This window comes from Gracilinanus agilis, chromosome 5, assembly GCF_016433145.1.
Source record: "Gracilinanus agilis isolate LMUSP501 chromosome 5, AgileGrace, whole genome shotgun sequence".
Taxonomy (NCBI): domain Eukaryota; kingdom Metazoa; phylum Chordata; class Mammalia; order Didelphimorphia; family Didelphidae; genus Gracilinanus; species Gracilinanus agilis.
Window position 1 is genome coordinate 36,201,703 of NC_058134.1, and position 20,420 is coordinate 36,222,122.

General features: G+C 37.9%; 1 protein-coding gene across 1 annotated transcript in view; it reads left to right on the forward strand.

Annotated features, from left to right (window-relative positions):
• Positions 1-20,420, forward strand: part of SATB1 (SATB homeobox 1) — a 94,040-nt gene that overhangs the window by 26,284 nt on the left and 47,336 nt on the right. Inside the window, exons 6-8 of the mRNA XM_044679794.1 lie at positions 4,531-4,642; positions 7,944-8,398; positions 18,844-19,056. Coding sequence (XP_044535729.1) covers positions 4,531-4,642; positions 7,944-8,398; positions 18,844-19,056 — 780 coding nt within the window. The remainder of the gene's footprint in view (positions 1-4,530; positions 4,643-7,943; positions 8,399-18,843; positions 19,057-20,420) is intronic.

The following is a 20,420-nucleotide window of genomic DNA, read 5'->3' on the forward strand; positions in this document are numbered from 1 at the left end:
AACTTCTTGTGACTGGAAGCTGAGCAATCACTGATAACAGATTTTGCTGTGGTTGGTTGATTTGGCAGAAAAGCATGAACAGTTTTAGTTTAGATGATTGAATAACCTGATTAGCATTGTTTGGGGGTGGTTTTTGTTGTTGTTAAAAGAACAACAAAACATTTTAAAATGATAATCCAATCACTCTCCACCCCCTCTCCCCCCAACCTACCCCAGTTGATGAATGTTCTTGTGGGAAATAATTCTCTCCGAAAACTTGGCTGTCATTGGCTAGTGAAATGCCCAGTGAATATTAAAACTAAAATCAGAATCGACTGTTTTTCCTCCTTCTCTAAAAATATTGTGTGTCTAGTACATACTTTTCTCCCTTTTGGAAAATTCTGCCATACTTTAAAAAGTAAACATTTTCAAGGACTCTGCTCCCCACCTCCCTCCGCCCCCCCCCCCCAGTTTATTGATTGCTTAAAATTGGAGCCATGCGGCGTTTTAGAGGGGTGTCAGAATATTCTAGCTCTGTCTAAGTCTCCAGCTTCAGAAAAATGTTCTCCTTACCTTTACACAATTAGAAAGGTTATAAATAATGTATTTGGCTGAAAAGGAAAGCTCAGCCTGTGGCAGATGGTATCATTCTAGAGTACTGGGGTTTCTGTGAAGATGGCACCATTTCAGAGCAGATCTTCACCAGACTCTGAAAGAGAACTGCCGGGCCCCTCGTAGGGAAGAGACGTGTGCTTTGTGGATCTTAGGAAAGCTTCCACGGCGGCTGCCTGAAATGAGATGATGGAGTTTACCTGAAGAGTCTGCCATGTGTGGCCAGTTTAGGCAGTCTGTCCATAGTCTTTCTCGGATTGGCAAGCCGTGGTCAGATGACGGCTAAGTCTATGGAGGCCCCATTTCAACTTGAGATTTCAGCAGAGCCAGACTTGTATTCGGGGGATTCCCTGCCCCACCCCCAGCCCCTAAGGTTTACAGGTCTATTTTGTACAGAGTGGCCATTCAGGAAGGAAACTTGCTGTGCAAGGAGTGCCCTCTGCCAAATGCCTTTGATAACTCGTTTAAGTAGACAACACGAGAGGATTGGAACTACTTGGCCGCAGAGTACTGTAACTGCTTCGCCATCTCTGTATGGGCAATACTATACTCTAGAGAACTTGGGATGGCATTTCTTTTAAGTTAGGGAAGAAAAGTACTTAAAACGGTTTCATTTCGGTCCTCTTGGCATCTCAAATGATTTTTTAAAGGGTGATAGAGTTGGCAACTAAATCCACGTTAACTCTGAATGTAAAGATTTCCCCATTTGTATCCTTATAATGACTTCTGTTCTTTAGCTCCCATGAATGTGGTAGCTTTTCAAAATAAAAACACAAACGAAAGTGGTAGCTTCTCACAATAAAAACACAAACACTCTGGAAGAGTGAAAATGAGCCATTTCTTTGGAAATTTGCTGAACTAATGGGATGTTAATACATAACGGAATATATGATTTAGGGAATTAAATATTAAACTGATCATCCTAAATCATGAAAATTGGTAGCTACTCTTCTTGGGTATTTGCAGAAGAGATTTTCTAAAAGGAAAATTCCATTCCATGAAAATGTTCGGAGGGACTTTGCCTCCTCCAGGTCCAACTCTGTTAGTTTTTTGTCGAGTACCCAAGACTTTCCCTGGATTTATTATCCCAAGCCTGCCCCATGCCCTGGATATTTATTATTTAAAAGATAATCTCTGGCTGTTTGGAAATTTGATCTTACCATGAAAACCTAACTCCAATTTGCAAGCGTCACAATGAATTTTGTGGCAATAGAGTGTGACATCATAAACTCAAATTAGGACTTTATTGCAAAACATAAAGTAGGGGATGAGAAAGTTCTCATCTAAACAAAAAGTTAGACCAAGCTGGGTAAATATTCTAGTGAAGAATAGAGTGAAATTTCCATTCCTTGCTCTAAAGAGAAGCAATAACATGGATAAGATGGATAAATAAAAAGGTAAAACTCAAGTACATCAAATAATTTTAAAAATCTTTTAATTAGCTTTGTTATATTTTAATCTTTTGATCTGCCCTATTTAATGTTTGCTTAGGCTAATCTGTATATGTCTTTATATTCCCTGTTCATAACAACCCGAAGGGTAGAAGTAACTCAGAAAGCTTTATTTGCAAATTCATTTTGATGAAAAATTTTCTACAAAAAATCTGCAAAGAAATAATTTGCATATGGAAAACAGAGAGCTAAATGTGCATGAGGTTATAATCCAAATTGACCTGATTTTACACACTTCATTTTTCATCCATGACCATAAGCATGGACCTCTGGCCACTTTTGTATGTATAAAAGGTAAACAAACAGCATATTTCAGGATTAAAGGCAAGAATTTAATAGATGAGGCATTCTAAAAATAAATAACAAATAGATGGACTAAAGAATGCTTTTTCAAATTAAGAGCTTGACAATGGTTAAAACTCACACAATCGCTTCTGCATTGATGATATTGGTATTCAAGAACCTCTTTGAATGTCTGGATGGTAGAACATATAGAATTAAAAAAAAAAAAAGTTGGACCTGAGCAGAAGAATATTAGTCAGTATCCACTGGGAGAAATCATCATTATCCAGAAGATGGTCTCAGTAGTTTTATTAGTGTCTGAGGGTACTGGCCCATTATTACAATGGAATAAGCTTTATTGATGCTGATGGATTGTTAACTGGATCAGGAAATCTTTGGGCTCTAGTTTTGGCAAGTTTTATAAGGCTCTTTTACGCTGTTGATTGTAGCAGGCTCTTAGTTAAATTGCTCACCATTGGATTTAATGACATAGCATCATGAGCACTTTAAGAAGTAGGATTTTAGTGGAATAAAAATGTGAAAATGGATGTAAAAGCAATGAATAGCAGACACGAAGTTTGTCACAGGGTCCCTTTGCTAGGCTATCTCTGTTTTGCAAAAGTAACACACTCGAGCACATCTTTTTAGCCAAGCTCTTCTAAGAGCCCCCCCCCAATTTACATATTACTAGCCTGCATGCACTATAAAACTAACACTGATAATGAATTTCAGTGGAGTCGATATCCAGAATAACACAAGTTTAAATTAGAAATTGCTTTAAACTCGACAGTGATAGGAAAATATTTTGTATCTTTGTCCCCAAACTGGCTTTTCTGGTTATTAACTGTCCATAGAACAATACTTCTATTCTGTAAATTATTTCACCATAGTCCAGCTAAAGTTTGAAATGCAAGCTTTTATACACAAAGGGCTGGAGGAGGAGGGAGGGGGAGAGCAAGTAATTGGAAATCTAATTATTTTTAAGACTCAATGGGAAATGTCTTTAATGTACTCACTATTGACTGGTTATTATATATGGGGTGGGAAGAATTATTTAATTTTTTCAAACATGGTTCTTTTCATTGAAATTGTGGTGATAAGGTTTCATTTTATTTGTTTAAAAAACTCTTTCCCAATTTTGAAAGTGTAAAAAAAAAAAAAAGAAAAGAATAAACTTTTCATTGTTGTTCTTCCATTTCATGCTTTAGAAACTAGACTATTTTTTGCTTCCAGATAATTGATCAGAAAGAAGAGTGATATACCTAAAATAGCACTTTTTTTTTCTTTCTCAAAGATATCCATGAGAAATCTCAAATGTTTGCATTTTAAGAGAGTTTTTAAGGCCAATTAAAAATCTAGACTCCTGCTTTTTTTTCCCCCAAATTCAATTAGAACTAATAATAAATTCTCCTTCACACAGTGGTTTCCTATGACTATTTTAAGCGTCTTCTTTTATGTAGTTATTCTGACCTTAGATAGTAGCAATACATCCCTACCTCCCCCTTTCTTAATAGGGCAGGATGTAAGACAGGGAAATAAACCTATGATTTCATTGATAGAGGAAAGTCTCAGGTGAGAAAACTTCCTCCACCAAAACAGGTCAGAGCCTTCCATGCCACTTAGAGTCTTAGGGAGATACCCAAAACACAGAGAGGTTAAGTTCCTTGTCTTGGGTCACATAGCCAGGATGTTTCAGAGATTGGATTCGAATCCAAGTATTCCTATTTTGAGACAGGTTCTCTGTCCACTAACCCATCCTACCTCTCTTAGTGGAACCAACTTATGGAAAATGAAGACAATAGTTCTATGCAGTTCATTCCCAAGCTCTGGAGGTAGAACATACATTGTGGCTTTGTAGGCATCAGATGCATTTTGAGTTATTTGGGCTCAATGGAAGCTTTACAAGCCTGGAGTACATAGAAGGCTTTGAGGGAGAGAATCTAGAGATGCTATGTTGAAGTTAACAAGTCTACTGTTTGATAGCTTTATCCTTGTCTCTGTGGGTTGTTTCTTTCCATTCCATTTAAAACAAATGTTTGATTTTCTGCTTAATGAATTTTAAGTTGAAGCTCTAGGCTAAAGGGTAAAAAAAAATTGTTATGGTACTCAGATGATAAAAAAAATATGGTTTTAACAATTGAAATAATTTCTGTGTTCCAACTTGGGCTGCTATATATTACAAATGTTTTCCCCCCTTTTCATGCAGAGTATGATTTCATCCATTGTGAACAGCACTTACTATGCAAATGTATCAGCAGCAAAATGTCAAGAATTTGGAAGGTGGTATAAACATTTCAAGAAGACAAAAGATATGCTGGGTAAGCAGGAAGCGTTGTAAGGGGGCCACATACCATTACATGTCATTGGGGGTGGAGGGGGGGGGGGTATCACAATCATATCTAAAGCCAGCTATTTTGATTGCCCAATTAGAGATCAATTTAGTATGTTTCTTTTTTTTGGGGTATGAGTATAATGAGATAATTAAATTCAATAAATGTTTGTGTTTAAATCAGCCAAACTGACTTGGTTGTCAGACATGCAGGAAATCATGGAATGAGGAGGGAAGCTGTCATTTTGAAACATCTCTATAAAGACCTAACAAGGTCTTGAATAACTAATATTCGATATGATCTCTCTCAGGATTAAGTGAATTTTTTAGATGGAAAATTGCATGATTTTTATAATCAATTTGAAAGAAATTATTCATGTTTTTATGACGCACCTATCTATTGCAAAGGTTATTTAAGCACTCTGGCAAGTAGATAATTTTCTAATTGACCTTCGCCCAAACTTCTTCAGGAACAATTCATTGTACTTCCTGTCCTTCTGACTCCTCAGTAAGACTTTATAATATTTAATTTTAGCTCACAGTATCAACATTTGTTATGGAAGAAATGAATCAATATGAAAAAGGAGAGATTAGAATGAATTAGAATTTCAAGAATGACAGGGTTAAAAATCTGTATTTTCTTTTTGCCTAAGCATTTACCTTCTTGTCAGTGCCTTCTATTGATAGTAATAACTCACATTTATTTAATCCTTTAAGGGTTTTTAATCAGTCGGTAAGAATTTACTGAGCAATCAGTAAGTCCAGGCACTATGTTAAGTATGGAGGATGTCATTAAAGAAGAAAACCAGGCCCTGCCCTCAAGAAGCTCACATTCTAATAAGAGAAACAACATGTAATTCACGCAGGACAAACAAGATATATAGAATAGATGGAATTCTTTCCTCATTTATAAAATCCCACAAGGTTAGCAGTACATTATCACTCCTATTTTATAAACCAGGAAACTAAGGCTTAAGAATTCTTTGGTGAAACTCCAAGGCAGGATGTGAACCCAGATCTTTTAACTCCAAGTCCTGCGCTCTTTCCAGATCGAAAGGCAGTCACTCCAGTTTCTGAGGAAGTTGTTAGCATTCCCAAAATCGAACGCCGTTTTCAGATTGCGTTTTTATTCCTATTAAGGACCTCCACTTCCACGCACTTTGATACTGTCATTTAAAAATGATGCTGCTGTGAAGTATGTGATATTAACCTAACTTTGGATAGTATATCCTGTTTTCAGCCTATTTCTGGAGAGCTTCTGCAAATTTATTCTGTTAACAAAAATAATTATTAATATCTTTTTAAGGCTTTAGGAAGCAGGAGAATCGGAATTTTGAGCATGTTTTAGCTTTTAGTAGTTGGAGAAAAACCATCCATCTACCAAAACAGATTCCTAGCCTTTTATAGCTTAAGGCTGTAATGAAGACAATGCATCACTTTTGTGATAATTGCTTGAATTACTATTCTATGTGAATGGCCCACTTGGGCTGATCTCTACATTTGGTTGTAGAAATAGAAGGTTTCTCTTCCCCCATCCTTGGTTATAGTTTGCATATGCCAGTTAACTTCAGCACTGTGATAAGTTCTTCCAAATGTAAAGTTTGAATATTTAGTGATAATGAGAAATGATGATTAAGACTTAGCTGCTGTCTACACAAGGGAAGCATAGTGTGGTATTTGGGGGGAAATGCCTATTTACGGCTCCATGTTCAGCTTTTACACTGAGGAGAATAAAAGCAGCATCTTCCCTGCAGCAGAATGTTGGAGGCACTGAGAGCTGCCTACCCCTGTGGGATACCTGGCCAGTGTAGAAGCTCAAAGGGGGGGGGGGGTTGGGGAAGGTCGTTAATGGTACCAGCATCACCACTACACTAAAATGACCATTTCTTTTTCGTAAAAATAATTTTAACAGTGAATGAAAACAGTCTTTTTTCAGTCTACCATAGATTTTTTTTTTAACCCTTATCTTCTCTTTTGGAATCCATACTGAATATCATTTCCAAGGCAGAAGGAAGAACAGTAAGGGCTGGGCAATTGGAGTTTAGTGACTTGCCCAGGGTCATAGAGTTAGGAAGTATCTGAAACCAGATTTGAACCTAGGACTTCCCATCTCTGGGCCTGGCTTTCTATCCACTGGGCCACTTAGCCGACCACCACCATAGCTTCTTATAGAAATCATTCTTATCTGGGGGCAGATCATCAGTTTTATGACCCAATAAACTACATCCCTGATTCCGTAGAGACTTCAAACAAGAAATACGTTTTAGTATCATAGGCTCATAGGTTTGAAAACTAGCCGAGTGTTTAAAGCTCGCTTGGTCCAATCCATACATTTTACTGCTGTGGAGACTGAGACAACAGTGACCACGGATCATGGTCACGTGGGTAGTAAATAGAAGAAGTAGGATTTGTCTCATGTCTTCTGACTTCAAATTCAAGTCAAGTCAGCAAGTATTTATTAAGCACCTACTGTATTCCAGACACTGCACTAAGAGCTTGGGATGTAAAGAAAGTGGGGGAAATGGTTTCTGCTCATAAGGCTCTCACAGCCTAATGGGCGAGACACCATGCAAACAACTCTTTACAAAGGAGATATGCATGGGGTAAATTCAAGATACTCTCAGAAAAAAAGGCAGAAAGATTAAGGAGGACCAGGGAAGGCTTCTGCCAACACGCGAGTCCCTATTTGAGACTTAAAGGAAAATGGGGAAGCCAGGAGAAATAGTGGTCTTATTTTTCTTTTCCTAATATGATATCATACATATATTCATACACACATATTTTTCTTTCTTTATATCCCCAGCATATACCCAGTAGTTGGCACATAGTAGGAACTTTTTAAAATACTTGTCGAATGATGATTATCGCTATAAATTATATCTCTTCTCACCTAAATTTATCATCTTTATCCCTGAACAAATGACTGTCTTTTATAAGTCATCTGTTTAAATAGCTTTATTCACGTTATTAAAGTGATAAATTTAAGAGTCTGAAGCCAAAGCATATCATGCAACATTTTGAAAAATAACAACAGACTTTGTTCTTTATCTTTTATTGTAGTAGATGCGGGGAATAAATGGGATGGTTTGGTGGTAATCCACATAGTTGTCCCCAATTTTAACTTGATTTGGGTTGTCTTTCAGCTTTAGAAGTATCGAGATTCTTAATTGTCTACATTTGGATAGTAAAGCACTTTGCAAACATTAAAGCTTTACATAAATGCGACATCTCGTTATTATAATTCTCCTCTTAAGAAATGGCTTTTTTTTTTTCTTCTTGGTCCCCTGTAGTTGAAATGGATAGCCTTTCTGAACTATCCCAGCAAGGCGCCAACCATGTCAACTTTGGCCAGCAGCCGGTCCCAGGGAACACAGCTGAACAGCCTCCATCCCCTGTGCAGCTTTCTCACGGCAGCCAGCCATCGGTCCGGACCCCTCTTCCAAACCTGCACCCTGGACTTGTATCTACTCCTATTAGTCCTCAGTTGGTAAATCAACAGCTGGTGATGGCTCAGTTGCTAAACCAGCAGTATGCAGTGAACAGACTCTTAGCCCAGCAGTCCTTAAACCAACAGTACTTGAACCACCCTCCCCCTGTCAGTAGATCTATGAACAAGCCGTTGGAGCAACAGGTTTCCACCAACACAGAGGTGTCTTCCGAAATCTACCAGTGGGTGCGAGATGAACTAAAAAGAGCGGGAATCTCCCAGGCAGTATTTGCACGTGTGGCTTTTAACAGAACTCAGGTAGGTCTGATTGAATTTCCAAATTCAAAATTTCCAAATTTTGTGCATGCCGTATTTCTCTTTTCTCCCGTTCTTGGGGGTTTTCTCCTTTTTGGACTCATGAAGGGAGGCCGTCTCTACAGGTGGGTTTTCAGTCACAGATTCCGGACTGAAACACTAAACTTAGTTTAATGGGATCAGCCATGGATGCCTTTCCTCATCGTGCTTTATGGATGTTACCCTGTCTTGCTTTCCAGTTTCCAGTTCACATTGACTTCTTCGTTGGCAGTAGGAGGCTAGAACAATAGCTATGAATACAGTTACATTTAGGACCCAGTCATAAATTCTATTATGAATTTGCTACCAAGATGGCAGGTATTTAAAGTTAGTGTTAGCTATGTCTTTATGTCATCCCCTGAATCATTCAGGGTGGCAGCTAGGTGATGCAGTGGATAGAGCACTGGACCTGAGTTCAAATCCCATCTCAGACACTTTCTAGCTGTGTGACCTTGGGTAAGTGACTTAACCTTGTTAGCCTCAGCTTCCTCATCTGTAAAATGCACTAGAGAAGGAAATAGTAAACCACCATAGGATCTTTGCCAAGAAAACCCCAAACAGGATCATGAAGAGTCAAGACATGAATGAAATAACTCGACAACAATAACAGGAATCATAGAATATTTTAAAGATAAGGAAACTTTAAGCAATTAGAAACAGTTCAATTATTTTATAAATGAGGAAATTGAAGTCAAAAGAGAATGTCTTACGCCCAAGGTCCCCTACCTTATTACTGGCTTAGTTACTGATTTCTAAATCACTGATTTCTAAACAGAAATTACTGATTTCTAAAAACTATTGATGAGATCAGGGCTCTGACTCTCCTCTGCCACAAACTTCACGGCTGTAACCTCAGATCAAGTCCCTTCATTGATGAGGATCAGGTTTCTCATCTGTAAGCAGGGACAGTAATATTGACTCTGCCTATCTGGAGGAGTTATTTTAAGGAAGAATCTTGAGGAAATCTTACAATACTATGTCAATGTGAGTTATTTTGTTTCTACATGAGGCGAACATGAGAAAAAGTAAATGCGATATACTAGGTATTTTATTGCAAATTTATTCTCTAACTTTTTTTCATATTAAGGATCCTAGGGAAGTACTAAGAGGATTATGGAGGCCAGAGATGATCAGCTGTTAAGTGATGGCAGCAGTATGGTTCATTAGCATAATGAATTAGCATAGCATAGTCACTCTCCTCCACACTGTCATTCATACTTTTTTAAACTAGCTGTAGTATCTCTCCTCTCTTCCCCCCACTCCTCCCCAACACCCACACTCGCACCATTGCCTGGGATCTCATTTGTCACCTGTTCTTCATGCAGCTTTTACTGTTAGAATCTTTTCTTTGTTTGGCAAAGCCAAAGTAGATATTGTTGTCAATAAACACTGGATATGTTTATTTTGATGAAGGAAGAGACCTGAAGGGAGAGGTGATCCATACACAAATCTATCTATTTATTTATTTATTTGTTTGCTTATTTATTTGTTTATTTATTTATGTGTGAAATGAGATAAAATATTGTGAGAAACACTGAACTAAATAATTGTTCTGAAACATCAACTCCTAAGCCTTAGACCTAGGAAGGACTTTGGAGCCCATTTAGTCATCCAGCCATCCCAGGTGACAGATGAGGAAACTTAAACCAAATAAGTAAGATAAGTTGGCCAAGATCACACAAGTTATAAAAAGCAAATCCAGAACTCGAATCCAGGTCTCTTGCTGCTAAGTCTTTTGTGGTATTTTGAAATAAATGTCCATTTTTGTTTTACTACAGCTGCTATGATGAAAAATTAAGTTTTTTGGCACAAGCATAAAAGGGAGCTAATATTTAATGGTGGTTGGATCCAAGGAATTATGCTCTTTTGAATATTTCTGAATTTACTCTCTTTTTTCCTGAGTCCCATAGAGTTATCAGACTTTGAGGGTAGTTACAATGCCAGTGCTCGGGGTGGAGTCGGGGTCTCAACTTGGTAATTTAATATGAAGTCTATTGCTTCACAGCTGTGATTTTTTTTTACACTTGCCCTAACTTTTTAACTGTAACAATTTGTTCTACATTTTACACTTATCTGGCAACTAAATTTTATATCTACATATAATTCGAATAGGGTAGGCCAAAAATCCTACCTTGTTACTGCTGTTAGTAGCATTCTTTATTAGCAGCAATAACTGATTCATCCCATCTAATGAAGTCCTCTACTCAAATGAAATCCATACAGACCTTGAGTACTTAGGAGCTCCCAGTAACACTGACATGGACTAACCTAGAGTAAGACGAGAATACGCTGACAAATCCAAGGAGAACACTTGGGATGCTGAGAACTCCTGAAGGTTTCTTATGGTGAAGAGTTCAGAGTGACTATTAAGAGTGTGAGATGGAGAATGCCATCCCTTATTAACAAAGTTTTTAATTTTAAGGGAGTATTTACTGTGAAGATTTAGTGGAAAGTGGACAGGGATTTGGTAAAATATCTAGAATTTATATAGCCCTGTGAATATATGCTATTTCATTTCATCCCCACAACAACCTTATGAAGTAGGTGCAATTTATTACCCCCATTTTATAAATGAGGAAACTGAGGCAGACAGTGGGTAAGAGACTTGCTCAAGTCCCTATAGCTTGTCTGAAGCAGAATTCAAACTCAGGTCTTTTTTTTTTTTTTTAAACTTTTACCTTCTGTCTTAGAATCAATACTGGGTATTGGTTCTAAGGCAGAAGAATGGTAAGGACTAGGCAATGGGGGTTAAGTGACTTGCCCAGGGTCACACAGCTAGGAAGTGTCTGAGGCCAGATTTGAACCCAGGACCTCCTACCTCTGGACCTGACTCAATCCACTGAGCCACCCAGCTGCCCCCCAAAGTCAGGTCTTCTTGACTCCCAAGTCTCACACTCTATCCACTGTTCCACTTAGCTGCTTGAGTTTCAATCTGACCTTTACCATTTAATAATTATGTGACCTTGAACAAATGTAGTCAACCCCTCTGGACTCAGTTTCCTCACTTGTAAAATGAAGGAAGGATTAGCATGAAAGACCTCCAGGTCTCTTCCAGCTGCAGGTCTCTGATCCTATTTTTCTAATCCTATTAGTTGTTTGAAAAAATGATGGACTTCACTTGTGTGCAATTTAAAGCACTGCAAAACCAACTCAGTGGCTAACATCAAATAAGAAATAACTATTTTTCTGGGAAAAGAGAGAAAGAGATAGAAATTGGGATATAACTAGATGCAGAGCACTTTAAAAAAAGCCATCTTAATGCCTAACCTGTCTTTAAAAGAAGCATTTATTTTATCTAGCATGACACTAAACGTGTTCCAGTTAACACGTTCCTTGCCGGTCTGGGGATAGTTCTCAGAAAGCAGTCGTCATTGGGCTCTGAGACGGTTCGTTGTAAATCACTCGCTGGGCACATTTCGCCATATCCCTCTATTTAAGTATGCCGCTTCTGAGACATAGTTTTTGCACACGCAAGCATGCATGTATTTTGGGTGGTCACACTTAAAAAAACACAGCTGCATTTATTTTATTGATTATACATTCATATGAATGCATGTAGTGTGTTTATTTCAAAGTGTATGCATTTCAATAAAAGCAGGTGCAGAGTGTTAGTGTATGGTGTTAGCATAGAGTACTAAAATACACATGCTAATGCATATGTATAGATCTGGAGCTCTGCACAGTCAAATCTCACATCACACATTTGTGTGCACTTATTACAATGTGCAATTCCAACTGAAGTTTTTTTTAAAAAATAGTGTAAAATATGTACATACAAATGCAAGGCTTTATGACGTAATCAGACAAAGACGCTGTTGTCATACAAGCGATCCGAGGAGGAGGGAGCATGATGGTCTGGACACACATAGTTCTGGCTGTTACCGTGTGGTGGGCAAACGTATTGTCATTGGGAAAAACAATTAAAATCACGCAGAGGGCAATGGAGAGGGCTGGGGTGGGGGGTGGTGAGGAGGCTGCAACCAATGAGAAACTCCAAAGAACCAAAGGAGTTCAAGATGTGATGAAGGAAATGGATGGATGATAGGAAAAGAAGATGGGTTGTTCACATCACAAGGATGAAGGATGGCAGATGGACAGTCTGAGGACTCCACTGGTACCATGGTATCAGGAGAAAGGGATGAAGTTCCCTAGAACATTAGGTGGATCACCAGTGAGGGACACATGGAAGAGGGCAGACAATGACACAAAGGATGGGCAGGCGAGGACAGACTGCAATATCTGCATCATCGGACAGGGATGAGATTAATTGCAGAGCCAGTGGCAGTATTTGAGCCCTAGGAATTTCACATTAAATAAATATGCATCCACCATAGTCCGTCAGCATGAACCTCACTGGACCGTCACAACTGGGGTGGGGACGACACCCCTTCCTACTTTCCACAAATCGAATTCATTTGTGGTAAAGTTTTAAAAAAATAATTTCTCAAGTTTTGAGAAACATTTTCCCTTTTTCCTTTTTTTTTATTTGGTACAAATATATTTTTACATAAATTACTATTGAAGAGTCTAAATCTCAGTAGGTGCTAATTAGTTGTGCCTCTTTTATGAGGTTTTAGTATAAGCCAACATATTTTTTTTTTTTAATTTTTGAAAGCTTCTAAATAAACTCTTACCAGCTTTAATATACTTCTGGAAAGTTACTGTTTAAACATAGAGCATTCAGCTTCTGTGTGTCACATATATTTTACATGTTGGACATATCTATGTGGCAGGGAGCTTTTTAAATAAAACTCAAGAGTTTATTCAGATCCCATTCTCAGGCCTTTCCCTTTTTTTTTTTCCTCTTTTGTCTTTGGCACACTTTATTTTCCAGTAAAATGAAGAATGAAGATGGATTATTCAAAACTGATAACAGTAATGGACCATCATGCAATGTTTTATTGAATTTGAGTTCTGTAAATTATCTGGTGGAGAGAAATTTGCCTGCTTAAGTATAACAGAAATTGCCACTGTGTTCATATAATTCTTTGCAGTGTAATTTAAGAAAAAGCACACTATCCATATCACTATTGAATCCAAGGTAAAAAGGTGCTATTACACCACCACGACAGCCCTCCTTTTGCTACTAACGACATAGATGAATGTGTCTGCTTATAACTTACTTGGCAAAGGTCCAGGTGAGTGGGTGGAGTTAGAAAAATCATCTTTCACCTGGACATGTGATTTAAAATTCACTGCAAATGGGGCATTGAGAGCATTCAGAGTTGCTTTACATATTTGGGGGAGATTTCATCAAATCATATTTTCTCTGTACATGCTTTGAAGTTCCATGGAGCTGATAAAAATCTATCTGAATCAGTGATTATGTTCAAAGAAGAGACAAACTGCAGGCCAGACAGGCTATGTTTTTGTTCAAATTGGCAGACACTTTCATTTATCTGCCGTTTTAAAGAATTCATAATTAGCTTTGGAAAGAACTGATAATATTTATTGAACATTTTTTGACTATTAGTAATGAACTCTACTCGTGATGACTTGCAAACTCTCCTTTTGGAATATAAAAATAAACAGGCTTAGTTAGCAATCTCTTTGTAAATTCAGTTTTTCATCGGAAAACAAGTTTAGAACTTTCACTTTACAACCATGAACCTAAGTTGCAAAAGAATATGAAATTTCTCCAAAGTAAAATCAGTGTAAAATTCTACAAACACTCGAAAATTTTGCAGTGAGAAAGTCCTTTCATAATTCAAACTTCTGTAATTTCCTAAATGTGGTTATATCCTCTGTCGATGAAGGTCAACATCCTTTTATACCTTAAATAATGATGTCGATTAATAACACTAATAGCTAGCATTTATCGAATACCTACTATATGCCAGTGCTTTCCAGATATCTCATTTGATTTTCATAACAACCCTGGTAGGTAGATGCTATTGTTAGATTGATTTTAGAGATGAGGAAACTGAGGCAAACAGAAGTTGTGACTTCCCGAAGATGACATAGCTAGTAAGTGTCTAAAGCCAAATTTGAACTCAAATTTCCCTGACTTCGAGCCTAGTATTATATTCACTGTACCACCTAGATCCCTAAAAAGATAGTATTCCTGAGTTGGGGGCGGGGGGGAAGTGTGTGTATGTGTGTGTGTGCTAGACATTATTATAGATGTGTGTGTATAAACACACATACACACCCACAGCCAGTGGTCAACTTTCTGTTCAGGAAGAGGCTTTCCAAGTGTGATGTGGGAGATAGATCATTGACTTGGAGGAAAGTAAAACTTTAATCTTGGCTCTAGCATGTCCTAGTTGAATTACCTACCTCCTCTGAGCTCCAATTTCCTCCTCTGTAAAATGACATTAGCATATTTATTCTAGCAACCACACAGAATGGTTTTGTGGGGAAAGGATTTTAGAAATCTTCAATTTCTAAGTCATTATTAGTTATCATTTCTTTGTTGTGATTATAAAGGCCATCTTGGCCAGGCTAGTCCTGTGACAACAGAGTCTCTCATTGAGCCATACACGCAGTCAACTCTGCCCTCAAGAAGCTTACATGTATTCTAAATGGGGAAAAATACACCCGAACACACATGTATGCACATATCAGAACATATAAGCCAATTAGATATTATTTAGATATTAGATATTAGTTAGAAAGTTAGAAAGCAAATTAGATATTAGTTAGAAAGAATTCTTACTGGAGAAGGCACCAGTGGCCAAGGGGACCAGGAAAGACTTCCTGCGGGAAGGGAAGATACCTTATCTCAATATTAAAGGAATGCAGAGATTCTAAGATCTGAGATTACAAGGGAGAGTATTCCAGGCATGAGGAAAACAGCCAGGGTGAAGGCTTAGAGCTTATACTCTGCCAATGAGTCTTTTAAGAACTCAAGGTTATTCCTGTGTTAGAATAAAGTTCCTCAATAGGATTTTAAGGAAGGGAAATGGAGAAAACTGGTATTAAATATGCCTTTCCAGAAGAGCTAAGTTTCTCTCTATTTTTACTTTTTATTCTTGCCTTTTAAAAAATATTTGGGTTAATTTCAGTATCTTTTTTTTAAATGAAGGGCAAAAAGGGTGTGTGTGGGAAAGTAGTGATGGAGAGAGATACCATATCTGGAGCTCTCCCTTGCTGAAGGGGAGGAATGTGCCTTTGAAGCTCTCAAATGATAAGAGATTGGTCTTCTTGCTCAAGCTCAGAGCATCTACACTTTAACTTTTGCACTTTGAGGATGAATGAGCTCCCATGCATATGTGCCATTCATGTGGCCATAGCTTTTACCCCATGTCATAGACGAGTTTCTCTTCCCCCAAACTGGACAAATTAATGGGCATATTCAATGTGTTCAGCAAGTCCAGAGATTTCGGCACCTCATATCCGATTAAAGAATTAACAAGCTCTGGGAATGTTCTCTGCCACCGTTGACTTAAAGAGCAGAAATCATTGGAAGGCAGGTTGGTCGTGGGCCCTTGTCCAAGGAGAGTTTGTTCCTGAATGGCCATTTTGCATTAGGAAGTGACCCCTTCTATAGACTCACAGCAAGGCTCTCTGTCTTCCCAGCTGTAAAGTGGAACAAAGACATGGTGGCTTTATGTACAAAACCACCTTACTTATACGAGGTCTGCCTGTAGTTACATCCCGACACCCCATGTTTTGGGAGACTAATAATGTTTTTAAGATGCTCATAAACTATGGACAAAACGTTTGGTAGCTATTTTTCTCATGCATTGTCCACCAGGGGGCACTCCCCCCATTGAAAGCAATGGGTAAACTGGTTTCAAAATATCTGGTACTATCTACACTGGCCTACCTTCAGTTACTTCAGTGCTTGTGGCAAGGATTCGGTTCTCTCCAAGATTTTTTAAGGCAAAAATCAAGCACTTGGACCATTAGAATAATTATAATAAGTGAAAATAAAATTGTTTTTTCTTCCAAAACATTTGGCTGGTAATTGACAGGAGAGACCTAAAATAAAACCAAATCCTTAATCTTGAAACAAAGCTTTTTTCACTCAATAAACAGGCTTACTTCACTTCTGAATCCAGATGAGGAATTTTTTCATCTAGACCTAGGAAGGAATGGAACATAGAACTTTTCCCAAAACTTGCCCTTTACTTTTCCTATATTGCAGTTTTGTACCGACATAGATTTATTCTTTCTCTGAATTTAAAAAAAAAAAAGCAGCTTCATTTTTTTGAAGTCCAGTTTCAAGCTTCCCAAATGTAATTGCCTAAAAGACACTGATTTGATTTCTTTCAAATCATTCTAGCCCATAGCATGCTCTTTTTGTCATGCCTATCATGCCATAAACTCTCGTAAAGTCTCAGCGAAGTATTACTTCAGATATTCTATGAATCAGTATTAGAGGTGAACTTGTTATCCTTTTATACTATGTTTGCGCTTTCGTTTAATAAGAAAATTATATCAGTGATGGACATTTAATAGCGATGCCCCTCATATGCAAAGCCATGTCAGAGCCTATCTTGCTATATTGCCCGTTTTCCTTTAATGATATCTCTGAAATCACCCACATATATTTGGGTGAAATGGAACATGGACAGAAAGAGGGAAAGGTTTCCCTAACCTTTTTTGTTTTGTTTTTTAAGAGGCCTCTTTGACTGCATCACTAGGATACCACATGCTAAATCAATTCAGTAAAAAAATTCTGTCAAACAAGCTAGTTGACGTCATCCAGATAAACAATCTGGATGACTGATGACATTTTTTGGCTGAATTTTAATTGAATTGACTGCAGGCCTTGTCAATGAATGGGAGCAGCCTTTACCTAATACAAGGACTTCAAGGTTCTGTTCTAATTTTTCCATCTAATTCTCTTCCAATTAAGCAACATTTGGTTGTGGTTCTCTCTCTTATCATGGCATATTGGCCTCTTCCTCCCATAAATTATAAGTTTGTGCAATAAAGGCACAAAATGTGACCATGTTTATTTAGAAGCTATCCTCTGCTGATGACATGGGACCATCTAATTTTGAATTTTGAGGAAAGCATCGTCTTCATCAAATCCACACCAACTATTTTGACAGTGATCTACCTGAGCAGTTTCTTTTAAAGGTTCTTGCAGATAACCTCTAAAAATGCCATAATACTTAGAGATCCTTTCCTTTTACCAAATGTTCCTATTCTTTAGACCCTTGGTTTCCACTCTCCCAATAGAATTTTTATGAAGGCTTTGGAAAAGGTAATCTTAAGTATTGTTTGCCACTCACAGACTGGTGCCTTCTTTGCCTAGCAAATGTTTTATCCGTGGTTCCATTTTGTTGGCAAAGAAACAAATTCAACCCTGATGATCCCAACGTTGTTCCACACAAAGGGATGGGGATGGGAAAAGGGAAGGAATTCGGTCCTCGAAAAATTGAAATTTAAAAAAATGAACGGAAACATTTAGAAGGAAATCTTCACATTCTTAAAAGCATTCTTCAAAAAATATAGAAGAAGATTTTGTCGTAAAATAGTAATGACCTCCTTGATGGGGGAGATCGCTCACGAAAGCTCTTTTTTTGCCGTGATAATTTTCTCATATTGCTGATGACCATTCTTAGTCCAGAAATGACCAATATGATTGACTTGAGGTGCTAGTCCTCTAGGAAATGCAGAGATTCTATACAACATCTTAAATTCTATTTTCATAAAAGGACAAATGTTCTTTTCATTAACATTCTACTGTGGATCCTTGTAATGTGGAAAAGCAGTTATGTATTTCAAATTACATCTGCGTCTTCTGAAGTTCAAAATTTCAGCATTATACATATTAGATTACTGGTATAGCAGGATAGTATTTGAAAGTATTTGGAGTATGTCAGTGTAATTCTCCAGTACAAAATTGAAAGGCCAATTGGTGTCACTTATTTTTAAATAATTTGAGCTGGTTATATTCTAATGTGCAATATTTTTAATGCTTCTAAAGTGGTGCCTTGGGAGTATTTTTTTTTATTTGTTTAATCAAATTTCTGAAGCATTTTCCTTTAAAGTCCTTCTTTCCTTTCTCAAGATGGCTTTTTTTTCCCCCTTTACATATTGAACGCTGATTTTTTTCTGCAGCTTTGGTCTAGCCAGCATGAGAACTCTGCAATCTAATGTTGCTGAGCTGAGGATTTCACTTCATCTTAACTTCTCTCAATTGTCTTACTGTGAAAGATTTCATGGCAAGTTAAGCCACTAAAAGGAAAGAGACCAATTAGGCAGACTCGGTTTATGTTGTATGTAAAGCAGATGCTTAATAAAATTAAGAATACAATTGAGGCTCTCTTCTACACCACCTAAATTGTCACTAATATATTCCTATGCAGAATGAATGCCTCTGACTGTTCATTTTCTAAATCTAGTGGAAAAGAAAAAGGAATGCTTAGGCTAGGATCGCCTGGCACCGCAGTGTGCTTTCCCGGAGATCCGGGCCACAAGCTCACGCTGTCGCATTCCTTCCCCTGCAGGGCTTGCTCTCAGAAATCCTCCGAAAGGAAGAGGACCCCAAGACTGCCTCGCAGTCTTTGCTGGTAAACCTCCGGGCTATGCAGAACTTCTTGCAGTTGCCGGAAGCGGAAAGGGATCGAATTTACCAGGATGAAAGGGAAAGGAGCTTGAATGCTGCCTCGGCTATGGGTCCAGCACCTCTGATAAGCACACCCCCCAGCCGGCCTCCCCAGGTAAAGAAAGGAGCATCCCAGCCCCCCTGCAGGAGCTCTTGGTTAGGCTGCTTCCTTTCCTTTGCGGAGAAGGGTGCTCTTCCTGGAGAACCTTGTAGTTTAGGATCTGGCCTCAAGCAACGAGACTGGGTGGGATTTAGAGGGGGAAACCCTGAATCCTGGCTTTGCCCTTTGTCATTTATATGGCCTTGGACAAGTAGTGGGGCTTCCGTGGACTTCGGCTTTCTGCTCTGGAAAATGAAGGGGTTGGACTGAACTCCTGTAGCCCACAGGTCTGTGGGGAGATTTCAGGCAATCTGGAACCTTGCTTAGGAAAAAAAAAAAACATCTCTATTGTCATTAGCCTCTGATTGAAACCTACCATTGCCTTCAGTTGGGAATTTTTTATTTTTTAAATTTTTATTTTGAATATTTTCCCCTAGTTACATGTTTCATGTTCTTTCCCCCTCCCCCAAGCCTCCCACTCCCACCCCTGTAGCCAACACGCAATTCCACTGGGTTTTATGTGTATCACTGATCAAGACCTAATTCCGTATTATTGATAGTTGGACTAGAGTTATTGTTTAGTGTCTTCATCCCCAATAATATCCCCATCAGCCCATGTACATGTTCAAGCAGTTGTTTTTCTTCTCTGTTTCTCCTCAGTTGGGAATTTTTTTTAAAAGAACCTTATTCTGAGAAAGGTCTACCTGCCAATGGCATCAGTGACAAGAAAAAGGTTCAGCTCCCCTTTAAGTAGAACATCTCTCAGAATCCTTCCACCCAGAAATCCTAAAAAGATTTTTTAAAAAGTGAGGTTGGCTGTTCTATGCAAAATGGAGTGAGACATCAGATAGTTTCTCTTATCTCACTATTAAGGGAAGACTTTTTAAATAATGGAGAAAACTAGTTTAGAAGGTAAATTTTGTTCCCTCAAGTTCAGGTCCTTAGTTTTGTGATTTGTGCTAAGAAAAAAATAATTCTATTTGTATTTATGCTTTCCAATATAAACTGCAGCTGGTACCAATTACAAATCATCTCATTTGTAATCTTTCATAATTAAGTTTCATACAGTCCTTGAAAGCTGATTTAAAAGGGAACCTATAAAGGATTTTGTCCATTTTCCCAGAAATAGGTACATTTTATATTTTACTATATATTTTTCATCCAAGGGGAAAAAGATGATTTTTCAATTCTCTTGGTTCATGTTCCTTGTATTAAAAGGAAGAAAGAGAGGGAAAGAAAGAAAGAAAGAAAGAAAGAAAGAAAGAAAGAAAGAAAGAAAGAAAGAAAGAAATAAAGAAAGAAAGAAAGAAAGAAAGAAAGAAAGAAAGAAAGAAAGAAAGAAAGAAAGAAAGAAAGAAAGAAAGAAAGAAAGAAAGAAA